At 37.6% G+C, this 11,783-nt stretch overlaps 1 protein-coding gene across 1 annotated transcript in view; it reads left to right on the forward strand.

The window, feature by feature from the left end:
• Cd2ap (CD2 associated protein) overlaps nt 1-10,423 on the forward strand; it is a 74,418-nt gene extending 63,995 nt beyond the window's left edge. The window contains exons 16-18 of the mRNA XM_048442720.3: nt 1,795-1,970; nt 5,339-5,402; nt 7,194-10,423. Of these exons, the coding sequence (XP_048298677.3) occupies nt 1,795-1,970; nt 5,339-5,402; nt 7,194-7,235 (282 nt within the window). The 3' untranslated portion in view covers nt 7,236-10,423. The remainder of the gene's footprint in view (nt 1-1,794; nt 1,971-5,338; nt 5,403-7,193) is intronic.
• Nucleotides 10,424-11,783: the final 1,360 nt, after the last annotated feature.

Genomic DNA, 11,783 nt, shown 5'->3' on the forward strand with positions numbered 1-11,783 from the left:
TTAGTTGGTTCTTGGCATTCTCTTAAGCATTCTGCATGTGCTGGAATTAGTGGCAGAAGGATCCGTCTTATTTCATGGTGATGTTTCTTTTCTAAAATTAATTATTTTTATTGAAGATAGTTTTGTTATAAATTACATATATAAGTAAGGTTAGTTATTTCTTATTTTCATTCCAAAATATTTGGCCACTTTTTGAATTAATTTAATATATTTAATCTGATTTTCTATTTTCTCAGCAGTCTCTTGAAACTTTTCTAGAAATACTGATTTTAGTGAAATCGTGTGGACTGAACTAAATTCTTCATAATTACTTTTAAGAGGCTTTGGATATTTGTAACAGTAAAGATTGAAACAGCACCTTAATGTTGAAAGAGTTTTACTTGTAGATGCCCCACTAGGCAAACAATCCATTAGATAAGCCCGTAGTTATCTCCTTCCTTTAAACAAATAAAACTGCTAGATTTCAGATTATTTTTTATTGATTATTCACACATACACCCGTCCCCTGCAATGAATATGCCAAACTGCTTTTGGAATTTAATTTTACCATTTACCTTTTTTAAAATTTTTTTATTCTTTGGAAATTTCGTACAGTACATTTCAATCATATTCTTGTCTTTCCTCCAACGCTTCCCAGACACACACACACACCCACCTCCCTTCCTACTAAACTTCACATTTTTTCTGTCATAACAAAATTATTGCAACCCACAAGAAAACAAGAGTCCAGTTTGTGTTGCCAACTACACCTGAGCATGGGACTTGCCCTGGAGTGTGGTCCATATACACTTAGCTTCACTATGTCCTAGCAGCTGTTAATTGCATACAGCATCTTTGCCAGGGTGGGACTATATGCCCATCTGCCCTGAGCTGGGATTTTGTCTGGCTTGAGCTTGTGCAGGTCCTGTGCATGCTATCCAGTCTCTCTGAGTTTGTATGTGCACCTGCCCTGTTGGGTCTGGAAAACTCTTCCTGTCTTTGAAGTCATCACCACCCCTGGCTCCTGTTATCTTTCTGCGTCCTTTTCTGCTTAGGTCCCTGAACCACGAGGGAAGGGGTGTCACATAGACATCCCAAGTGGCACTGAGTACTCCAGCAGCTCTTATTCTCTGCACATTGTCTGTATATGGGTCTCTGCCTTCATTGCCATTTACAATAAGAAACTTGTCTAGTGAGGTTTGAGTGATGCCCTAATCTGAAGTTCTGGTTGGAACTCAGTCATGCTGTAAGCAGTCCCACAGCCAGAGCAGTGAGTCCCATTTACCTTGAAGCATAGTTGAAAATCTTTTTTCTAAAATGTTTGAAATCAGAAATTTGGAAAATTTTAGATATGTAGTTAAATGTATTTTGGGGCTGGGATTCACGAGTAAACATAAAATTTGTCTCATGTAATTCCTTAACTATATTTAAACATGCCTGCAGTTTGAAGCAAAGTCTGGTGTAGAATTTTTAAAGTTAGGAATTTTCAGATTAGGACTGCTTAATATATACTTCATTAATTGTTTGTATTCTTTTCGTAAAAATATTGTGACCTGGGAATGTAGTTCAGAGTGCTTGCCTAGCATGTCCTGGGTTTAATCCCCAGTAATGTATAAACTGTAGTCTCAATACTTGGGAGTTGGGGGCAATAAGATTAGAAGTTTAATATATGAGGATCTGGAGCTAGCAAGCCAGCCTGGACTACATGTGGATCTGTGTTAAAAATTAAAACCAGAACAAAACATAATTTTCTGAATTTAAATATAATATTAAATATAAACAGAAGGGTAATGAGAAAATTTTTATGTTTTTCAGCCATCTCTTTCTACACCTTCAAGTGCTTCTAAAGTAAATACATCTGCTTTCCTAACTCCATTAGAACTCAAAGCTAAAGCAGAAACAGATGATGGGAAAAAAAGTTCCCTGGATGAACTTAGAGCCCAGATTCTTGAATTACTGTGTATTGTAGAGGCACTGAAAAAGGACCATGGGTAAGTAACTCTTATTTTCTCCTAAGCCACCCCCCTAACATGTTCAAAGACTTCTTTTAGGTGTTATTGGAAGGTCTAATCTCCTAAGTAAGCAGTGCACATGTTTCCAAGACATTCTTGTTATAGCACTCTCAGCAAAAACCTTGATTGGAAACCTTGTTCCAGTGGTTCAGTTCTAGAAGGTCTTTATATACCTGTGTGCTTAGCCAGGAGCTGGCCAGGCACAGATGTCAGTCTTGAAAATCCTGAGAAACCTGCATTGGCATTTTTGGTAGGATCCAGATCTTCATACTTATCTCTTAGAGGACTTTGACTTCTATATCTGCTAGACTTACAGTGGGTGGTTATAAAATGAATGGGTGCCAACTCACAAGAGATCGCTAAAGCCCTTCTGTTAACTCTGAAAGTATTCGTTGCTGTCTGTTAGTATTATGGATCAAGCTAACTGTTGTGCTAATGCCCTCTTCTACCATTGGCCTGTGTCCACAGTGTGTAAGTAATGATGAATGATTGTGGCTACATGGATCAGTATCAGTCAGTCTGTAAAACGAAAGGTGGGAACAAGTCAGAAATATACATACAGTGTTACTCCTTGTATATAAAGTTAAAAATACATGGAACCAAGAAAAAACTGTTTTAAGATATATTTGGGGCCAGTGAGATGTCTCCAAATGACTAGAGTTTGGTGTTCAAGACCTACATGATGGAAGGAGAGAACTGACTCCACAGTGCCGTCTTCTGCTTTCTGTAGGGAGGGTGAGGGTGGGTGCTAGTTAGGTTTCTATTGCTGTGAGGAGACACTACAACTCTATAAAGAAAACATTTATTTCAGGGGGCTTGCTTACAGTTCAGAGGATCAATCTATCATGGTGGGGAGTATGGTGGTATATAGGCAGAGGATCTAACAGGCTTGCAACAGAAGATGTGGCCCAGATTAAAGGTGTGCTCTCTAGCTTCAAGGTCTGGCTTAAAGACGCGTCATCCAGCCTCCTCCAACAAGGCCACACCTTCTAATAGTGCCACTCCCTATGAGTTTATGGGCCCCAAATACTTTCAGGCTACCACAGAGAGGAAGAGAGAATGAGAGACTGTGAGCATGCAACATCTATAATTATAGATGGTTATGAGCCACCATATGGGATCTGGGAATTGAACACTCCTTTATTTTATATGTATTTTTCATACATGAGTGTGTGTGTATGTGTATGTAACTACTTTGATGATATTTACCTCTTCTCTTATTATCCCTTTCTAAGTCATCATCCTTCATGTTCTTATCTCAACTATATACCCTTTTATTTACTCATTTTTAGTAACTCACTGGGTCCAGTTAGTACACAAGGGTCAAGGGTCATCCAGTGGAGCATAGAAAAGCTATCAGGCCAAAATCTTGAAGAGAACTGATTGCTCTTTCAGCAGCCATCAATTGCCAGTAGCTCCTGAACTTCTTCCTCGGTGAGGCTGTAATGGTTACTGAGAAAAACAAACCCTTGCTTTTTTTTTTTAGTAACAGGACCAACACCTATATCCATAGCATAGTGGAGGGTGACCTTGAACTTCTGATCTTGTCATTACTTCCCAAAGTTGAACATTGAACTGCCAGATCCAGGTTTTTATGTTTTCTTTAAGAATATTTTTCAATAGATTTTTGAAAAAAAATCAATTTATTTTTCTTTTATGGATGTTTTGTCCACTTTATGCCTTTATCATTTGTGTGCCTGGTGCCTAAAGAGGCCAAAGGAGGACATTGGATCCCCTGGGACAGGAGCTTCAAACAGTTGTGAGCCACCGTGTGGGTGCTGGGAACTGAGCTATCGTCCTCTGGAAGAGCAGCCAGTGCTCTTAATACCTGAGCCACCTCTCCATCCCATTTTGCAAGAATTTTTAAACCATTTATCTGTGTTGCTCTTTAGGAGACTTTATCTAGGAAATATTAAAAGGCAAAAAAACTATACATGTCAATTTAGAAATTTGCTGTAGTATCCTAGTGATGTTATTAGGATGTGAGTTCTCCTTTCTTATTTTCTATGACCCCAGAGCAACTAACCAATAAAACACTAGATATTCAAGTATCAAATAGCAGCTTAAAGTGAAAAAATTCAGTTACTATTCTCTATCTAATTTGAGTTTGCTTACTCTATCTATGATCTGGATGAATTTTTACTTTGTAAATAAACTACTTGTACTCTTTTTTAAAAAGAAAGAACGAAAAATAAAAGTAAAATTTAACAGCTTGAATATATTTCAAAACAGTTTTTGAAAAAAAAAACACAAAGTAAATACATATAGAATTGCTGTGTAGACATGATCCAAAATACTTCCAGAAATACTATATAGAAAATGTAGGTTAGAAGGAATTGAAAAAGTGACAACATGAATTTAAGATTATAGATTATCGGCTGGAATATTTTAGCTTGGGGAATTTACTGTAATATTTAGTTCAAAGCAACAGAGAGGAACTTGAAGTTCAATTGTCACTTTGGTATTTAACTTTTTATTCTTTGTGGATTTTGCATCATGCATCTTAGTCCCACTCATCTCCCCATCCTTTTATATTCACCCTCTACCCTTGAAACCCTCCCCAAGAAAAAATAAAATTAAAAAAAAAAACGAAAAGCAAAATCTTATCATGGAAGCTTTAGTGTGATACAGTGAGTCACAAAGTATACCCTTTAGTCCATACATATTTACTTGTAAATGTTCATTGCAGTGAGTTCTGGTTTGAGGCCTCTGGTTTTCTGCCATGCTCATGTGGGTGCTGGAAACCAACCCAGGTCTTCTGTAAATGCAGCAAGTACTCTTAACCGCTTAGCTGTTTTTCCTGCCCCATCTTCCCATTTTAACCTTTTAATGCCCTCCCCTACCTTCACACAGCTAGAAATCTCCACAGTAGTAACTTTATATGACTTTTTCAAATGGTCTTTAGTGTTATTTATATGGGGAGGGATAAAATAACACCAAAGACATTTATTCTTATTATAATGTATGTTTCTGCATGTGGTTGTGCTTCCTACAAAGTCCAGAGGAGGATATCAGATTCTGCTGGAGCTGAAGTTAGGAGTGGTCGTAAGGCCCCTCATAAAAGTGCTGAAACTCAACCCAGATTCTCTGGAAGAGTAGAAAGTACCATTTTTGTTTGTTTTTAATCTTACATTGAATACTCAAAGAATTTGAAAATTTTCAAATGAATATGGTCATTATTCATCCCAGTGCGCTCTCTGTCTGTCTGTCTGTCTGTCTGTCTGTCTCTCTCTCTCTCTCTCTCTCTGTGTGTATGTGTGTGTGTGTGTGTGTAAGTTACAGCTCCAGTTATCATCAGTGAAATAGATTGATTAGCTGTAAAACTGAACAGTAAAGTTTGCCTTTAGGAAAGAACTGGAAAAGCTACGCAGAGAATTGGAAGAAGAGAAGGCCATGCGGAGTAACCTAGAGGTAATGCATTTCCAATTCTAGAAAGTGTGAGGTTTTGTGTTCCCTCTCTTCACTGTGTGTTTGCTTCTGCTACAGATTGTGCTTGCCTGCCTCAAATGAGCGCTGCAGCCTTTCTTAAATCTCCTACATTTCTTGTGGACTCGGTAACATTGTTTTATTCATGATTGGGTTTTGTTTTTTTTTTTTTTTTTTTTTTTTTTGCTGTTTTTGAGAATCACACATGGGGCTTTGTGCTTGCTAAGGAAAGGTTCGGGTGCTGAGCTGTAGTCCCAGCTCAGAAATTTTTCTGAATACTGACTCAGGAAAATGTGAGAAGCACCTGGTATCTGAGGGGTCTGAGTAAATAAATACTGTTGTTTTCTTTCGTGTTCTCTCTCTCTCTCTCTCTCTCTCTCTCCTTCCCTCCCTCTCCCTCTCTTCCTCCCTCCCCACCTCACCTTGAGGGGAAACCAGGTTGTGTCACTCACTTCCATTTGCTACTGGGGAGGTTACATTATTTTGTTTTCTGGGGATAGCTGGAAATTACACTATTTCTTTATTTTAACTTTTCTCCCTGTTTTTCTCTTCACTGTGTTCCGCCTCTTCTGAGCCTTCTCTTCCTTCCTCACTACCCCCATCTCCCCTTTCCTACCTTACTTCATTATCTTGCCAGAGGATCAGAAAGTGTGTTTTCTAAACTTCCTGACTTACACCTAAGGGCTACTTCTCAGCTCCATATCCAGTGTGCTTAGATATTGCAAGGAGCAATGAGGATTATTAACCCTACTACACACATGAGACAGGGTTTAGAGTCATGGTATAGCAGTGGGATGCAGCTAGAGTCATGGCCCTCGTCCTTCACCCCGTGGGAGTCCTTATCACCCATAGCTCTCCGGGACCAGTGTATGTTGTCCTGAAGGTGCTTTATTAGTTACCACATCTCCATTGATTCCTCCTGTGCCCCTTTATTTAAAGACAAAGCCTTTCTTGCTCTGCTGTAGTTGTTCTCACTTTTTATTTGGGGTTCATTTGCCACAAGACAGACGTAGATCTCACTCTGACCCCTAAAAATGTCATGCATTTTTCATCTCAGATTCTATACCTTGAAATCAGTCTTTTTTGTTTGTTTGATTGATTGATTGATTTCTTGAGACAGACTGGCCTTAAACCTCCTGCAATATTCCTACTCCAGCCTCCCGAGAATACAAACATGGGCCACCACATCTAGCCTCAACCCTGTGCATTTTAGGTTATGCTTGCTGATGGCAGATCTAAGTCTCTTCTTCAGTTTCTGTAGCATGTCACAATTTTTCCATTATCACCTATAAAAGGTTTTCTAGGTCCAGTGGTCCTGTACGCTTTCTATTTTCTCTTTCCTCTCAAGAGATTTTTCCTTGTGTTCATGTGTGAGGGGTGTATACATACGTCAGGTTTTCTTCCAGTACTTATTTTAAATGCTTGTATCATTTAGCATTGTTCTAGCTAAAAGAAATACACTACTTTTTCTTATTTCTGGCCATTTAGGAACCTGCACTGCTCTGTTTTGTACTGACACTCTTATTCAACAGTATTATTTTTTTGCATTCTGGAGAATTAGATTTTTTTTTAAAGTAAATTTTATTAAATTATAAAAGTTTCCATTTCCGCCCCTCTTCCCAACACCCTCCCACTCCCCCCACTCCCTCTCCTCCTCCCTCTTTGATGTTGAAATCAGAATTCAGAGGTTGGAAAATGTGGTCATGTAGTACGGATAGTCTTACTTAAACCTTGCTAAAGGTGTTTTATGTTGTACAATTTATGTTTTGTTTTTAGGTGGAAATTGCAAGGCTGAAGAAAGTTCTTCTGTCTTCTTGAAGGTGGTATGGATCCAGTGTTCTTAATGCTCCAGTGATTTAGGAGCAACACTATGAACTTAACTGACTTGTTAAGACAGCAGATGTGGTGTTGCGACAAAGAAATGAGAGGACATGAACTGTGAAATCTACCGGAAAGTTAGGGAGTGTGACAATTTTTATATATATATATATATTTTGTTTTGCCAATATGAAAAAAAGAGGCCTTATTTCCTACTGTGCTGGGATAGCAAACATTTATGTTGTTTGCTTGAAAATACTACTGAATCTGTATAAAAAGGAATGAAAGTTCACAATAGTTTTTTTATTGAAACTTGTATTATTTTTAAAGAGTTCTATACTATAAATATCGTACTATCTTTACAAATAAGCTGTAAGATAAACTATTTGAGATGGACGGGTTAGGTTTATAGTAACTAGAATCACTGCTTTCCTGTAATACATAAGGACATAAAGTTGTATACATGCACTACATGCAACACACACACACACACACACACACACACACTTTTAGCTTCTTACCCAGGGTTACACTGTTGTGCCTGTGTCTGCAGTGCTGTTTGTACATTGGGTGGTAAAATAGGAGTTCCTAATTACGAGGTTCTTCACCCATGCATAGTGAATCATTAATGAAATAATAAAAGTAAATTAAACTTCTAGGGTGTTCTACAATGCTCACACTATAGGATTCATTAAAGAAAGTTAGTTAAAATATACTGGATTAATCTTTGGGAAAATACGAGCTTTGTTCTCAATTCATGTGGCCTAAGGAATCTAAAAATGTCATGCTAATTCTTATTTGTGTCTAGACACTGCAGCACATGTTAAATAATGTAAGCACCCGCCTTATTGCTGTATTCTTGTGTTCATTCTACAGTTCTAAATATTACTCATCTCATTATCTTATAATTAGCTCTTTGTAGCCTTCCCTTAATTTTCACTAATGATGACCTTAGGAAGCAAAGCCTCTAAACCCAGATCTTTTCAAAATTTTAGAATGAAAGTCCATATTGGGAAAGTTATAATATAAACTCAAGTTTTACAGACATAATTTCTCAAAATAGAACACACTAATTCCTGGAAATATTTTGGATTATTACTTATGTAAATGTTAACAGAGTGTTAGTATTTCACAAATAGTAACATTATGGGTTATGAAAATCAAATATAATTGACCATGTTGAAGATCATTTCAGAATGAATGCTTAATCATTTTTCAGTATCACAAATCAATAGTGGAACATCTTAGACCAGATCAGCCACATTCAGGGTGGCATGGCTCAGACCTGTAGGGCAACGTGTCTAAAAACAATGAGGAAATAGTATTATTTGTTAAAAATCAAGTTAGATTTTAAAGTTTACTTTATTAAATTAAATGAATATCAATTGAAGGTATCATGCTTCTTAAAAAGTAATTTTCTTTACATTTTAGTCTTTTTAAGTGAAATTTCTTGTGTTACTTCAAATAAAAGAGAACTGAAGTAGAAAATAGTAGAATTGCCAACACAAAACTACACTTGATTAACTTCTGGGGACAGCTTTAATTTTACATCAAGTGTGCCTTTTAGCATTTTTGGTTGTTTGAAAAAGGGTCTTATAATGCTTGGGCTGTAGCCAACCTTGTTATGTAGCAAAGATGATTTTAAATTTCTGATCCCCCTGCCTCTGCCCCCCATGTGCTAGGATGACAGCCACACCACTGTGCCTGGCCGTTTTAACCATTTCAAGTCTCAGCTCATCTACTGAGGGGTTATTGGTGGACAGAATTATTTCATTTTATCTTTAAGTGATTAGTCAAATGAATCAATTTGCTTTTTGTTAATAAGTTAGCTCTTAATGACAGTTTTCAGATGAAAGTAAATGATCCTGTCTTAGAAATCACCCCCTGCTTTCTGCACTGGAGATTTGCCTTCCCCCACAATGCTGGATGGAAAAGGTTCCAGCAGTTCAAGCTTTGTTATTTTCCCATTGAAGGTTATTTTAATACAAAAATAACATAAATACTCAACAGTAGACGAGTGGCTAGTGTATGCTTTCTGGACAAACATGTAGCTCATAGATGCTAATTAAAATGTAAAAAATCGGGAAAATAATTCTTATAGAAAAACAGATAACAGAAAACTGAAATTATGTGATATAAGCATGAGTAAGGAAAATAGAAGCACAATCCCTTATTGTATATTAAATTTGTGCAGTTTTATTCCTTTCTGAACTATTGTGTATCATTTATCTGCTTGATGATCTTGGCCCTGACAACACATATATTTTAATACTTGTGAGCTACTAAAATTTATTGGAGTCATGTATGGTGAGTGCGTGCTTGTAGGTTGTAGACTGAGGAAGGAAAGGACTGAGTTTAAGGCCAGCCTGTACGGTATAGAAACCTAGTGTCCGTTAGAAAGGAAACAATCTTCCTTTGGCGCCAGTGATGGTGATAGTGTGTGCTCTGCACTTGCCTGTACAGTCAGAATGGTAGTGGGTGCTGCAGTGCACACTTTTGCCCTCTCAGTCAGAATGGAGAAGTCATACTGACTTTGTTCTCCTTTTTTCTATATGTCTGGTTTTCTGACATTAGCTATAGAATTCAGAAAAAAAAAACAAGCTTGAACTTACTAAAGGGAAAAAATGATTTCCTCAAAATAATAATTCGCCAGTATTTGCCCTTGATTTGGGAACTTTTACTATTCCTAAAGTTAATATCACAAAATGATATTAATTATAACTTCTGTTTTGAGGCAAATCCTCCCCACATGTATAAGAGACAACACTGAATCTATCATTGCCAAATTACTAATGAATGTCAGATTTGCTGTTCTTTGAAACACAATACTACTATGTTTCTAATGGGATTTCAATGTTATTTTGGTGTGTTTGTGACCCCCTAAGCTTATTTCTTACTATAAAGCTGTCACCTCCATAGAGCTGTGCAAGACTTCACTGGGAAGCTGGAAGGTGCAGAGAGAAGGGGCCTGGTTTAACACTCCCTTACGGTGATCACATACAGGAAAACGCTCCAAGTACTCTGGATTTTTTTGATGAATGTTTATGCTTACGTTCAAACTTGAAATAAATGAGCAGAATGAGACAATCTTTACAGTCAGAATTAAGAAGTGTTATAGTTGAATAGCCTTGTGCTGTAGCAATACAATGACCAAGTGCAATGACTTTAATAAAATCATCTTTCAAAAATTGCTGCTATGAATATTTTTAGTTTTAAAATTTCTATCCTTGTGTAGCCTACCTTGCCTTCAGTAGCTATTAATGTGATGCAGTTGATGTTTGGACAATCTAACATTCCAAAATCCACATATATATTCTCAGAATAGTATATTCGTTTTTTACAGGAATAAAAAGGAAATGAAAGCATGTTTTTCCCAAAAAAATTAATAATAAAAAAGAATTGTATTGCTACTTGTGTCAGTCTTTATTGGTTGTTGTTTATCTTAGTTAACCATGACCAAGGCTACTTACAAATGACAGCTTTGGCTCATGGTTTCAGAGAGTAGAGTCCATGATGGATGACAAGGCAAAGGCAAGGCATAGAAACAGCTGAGCTCCTGATTCACAGCATGAGGCTAAGAGAGGCACACACTGGGAACCCACCAAGCCCCGTCTTCCAACAAGGCCACATCCTCTAGTCCTTCCCACAACAGTCTAACAGCTGGGGACCACACATTCAAATATGAGCCTGTGGGGGCCATTCTTATTCAAACCACCATGTTGTTCATTATATGCTGTGTTTTTAAGGATGATGAGAATTATTTGTATTACTTTGAATTTTAAGGAAAAAAAATGCCCAGGTTTTATAGCACTGCAGGTTCTGACTGGCTGGATTTTACAGAACTATTCTGAGTATCTCTTTCATTTGAAACTGCTTAGATAGTTCCTACCTCATAGGATGGGGGCAGAATTTGAGGTTCTGTGAAGCACCTTGTAGAGCGCTTGGTCCAGAACTAGATTGAAAGAAAAAAAAAAAAGGAAATTGCCATCTTACTCTTCAGAAGCATTTTCCAGTGTCAGTGTGATGCAGATGAGGTGAGATTGAAAGGCTTCTTCCTCTGGTTTTGAATACAGCATTCCTTTTGTGGTGGGGGAGGGGTTTGGCTCCTTACGCCATTTGTGGGACAGATTTGAAGATAGCTGCCCCTTCAGAGAAAACTTAGATTGTTCTGGTTGGTCTCAGTCCGGGATTTTTCAGACTGGAAGTAAGAATGGCTGTAAGTGTGCGAGCTCTTCTGAAAGAAGGAAGTTCAGTAGAGTGTGGGGTTGTGAGGAGGAGCTAGGATTGCCACTCAGAACAGTCATTCTTGAAGCTTCAGTTGTACATTTGGCTCCCGTGAAGCACATCACATAAGTTTATTGATTTCTTAGTTCCCAGAGTTCAGATGTTAAAAAAAATGGACAGTAAAAGTCACTTAGTTTTAGAGTATTGCCAAGTATTTACATGGGTTTGGGTTCAATCTCCAGCAGCAGAAATTTTGGCGGAAAGAGAAGAGCAAGTCATAGAAGGCATGGTTGAAAACGGGTCTCTAAGGTCGCTTTAAATGTT

The sequence above is a fragment of the Myodes glareolus genome, chromosome 18 (assembly GCF_982192425.1).
Source record: "Myodes glareolus chromosome 18, mMyoGla1.1, whole genome shotgun sequence".
In the NCBI taxonomy this organism is placed as follows: domain Eukaryota; kingdom Metazoa; phylum Chordata; class Mammalia; order Rodentia; family Cricetidae; genus Myodes; species Myodes glareolus.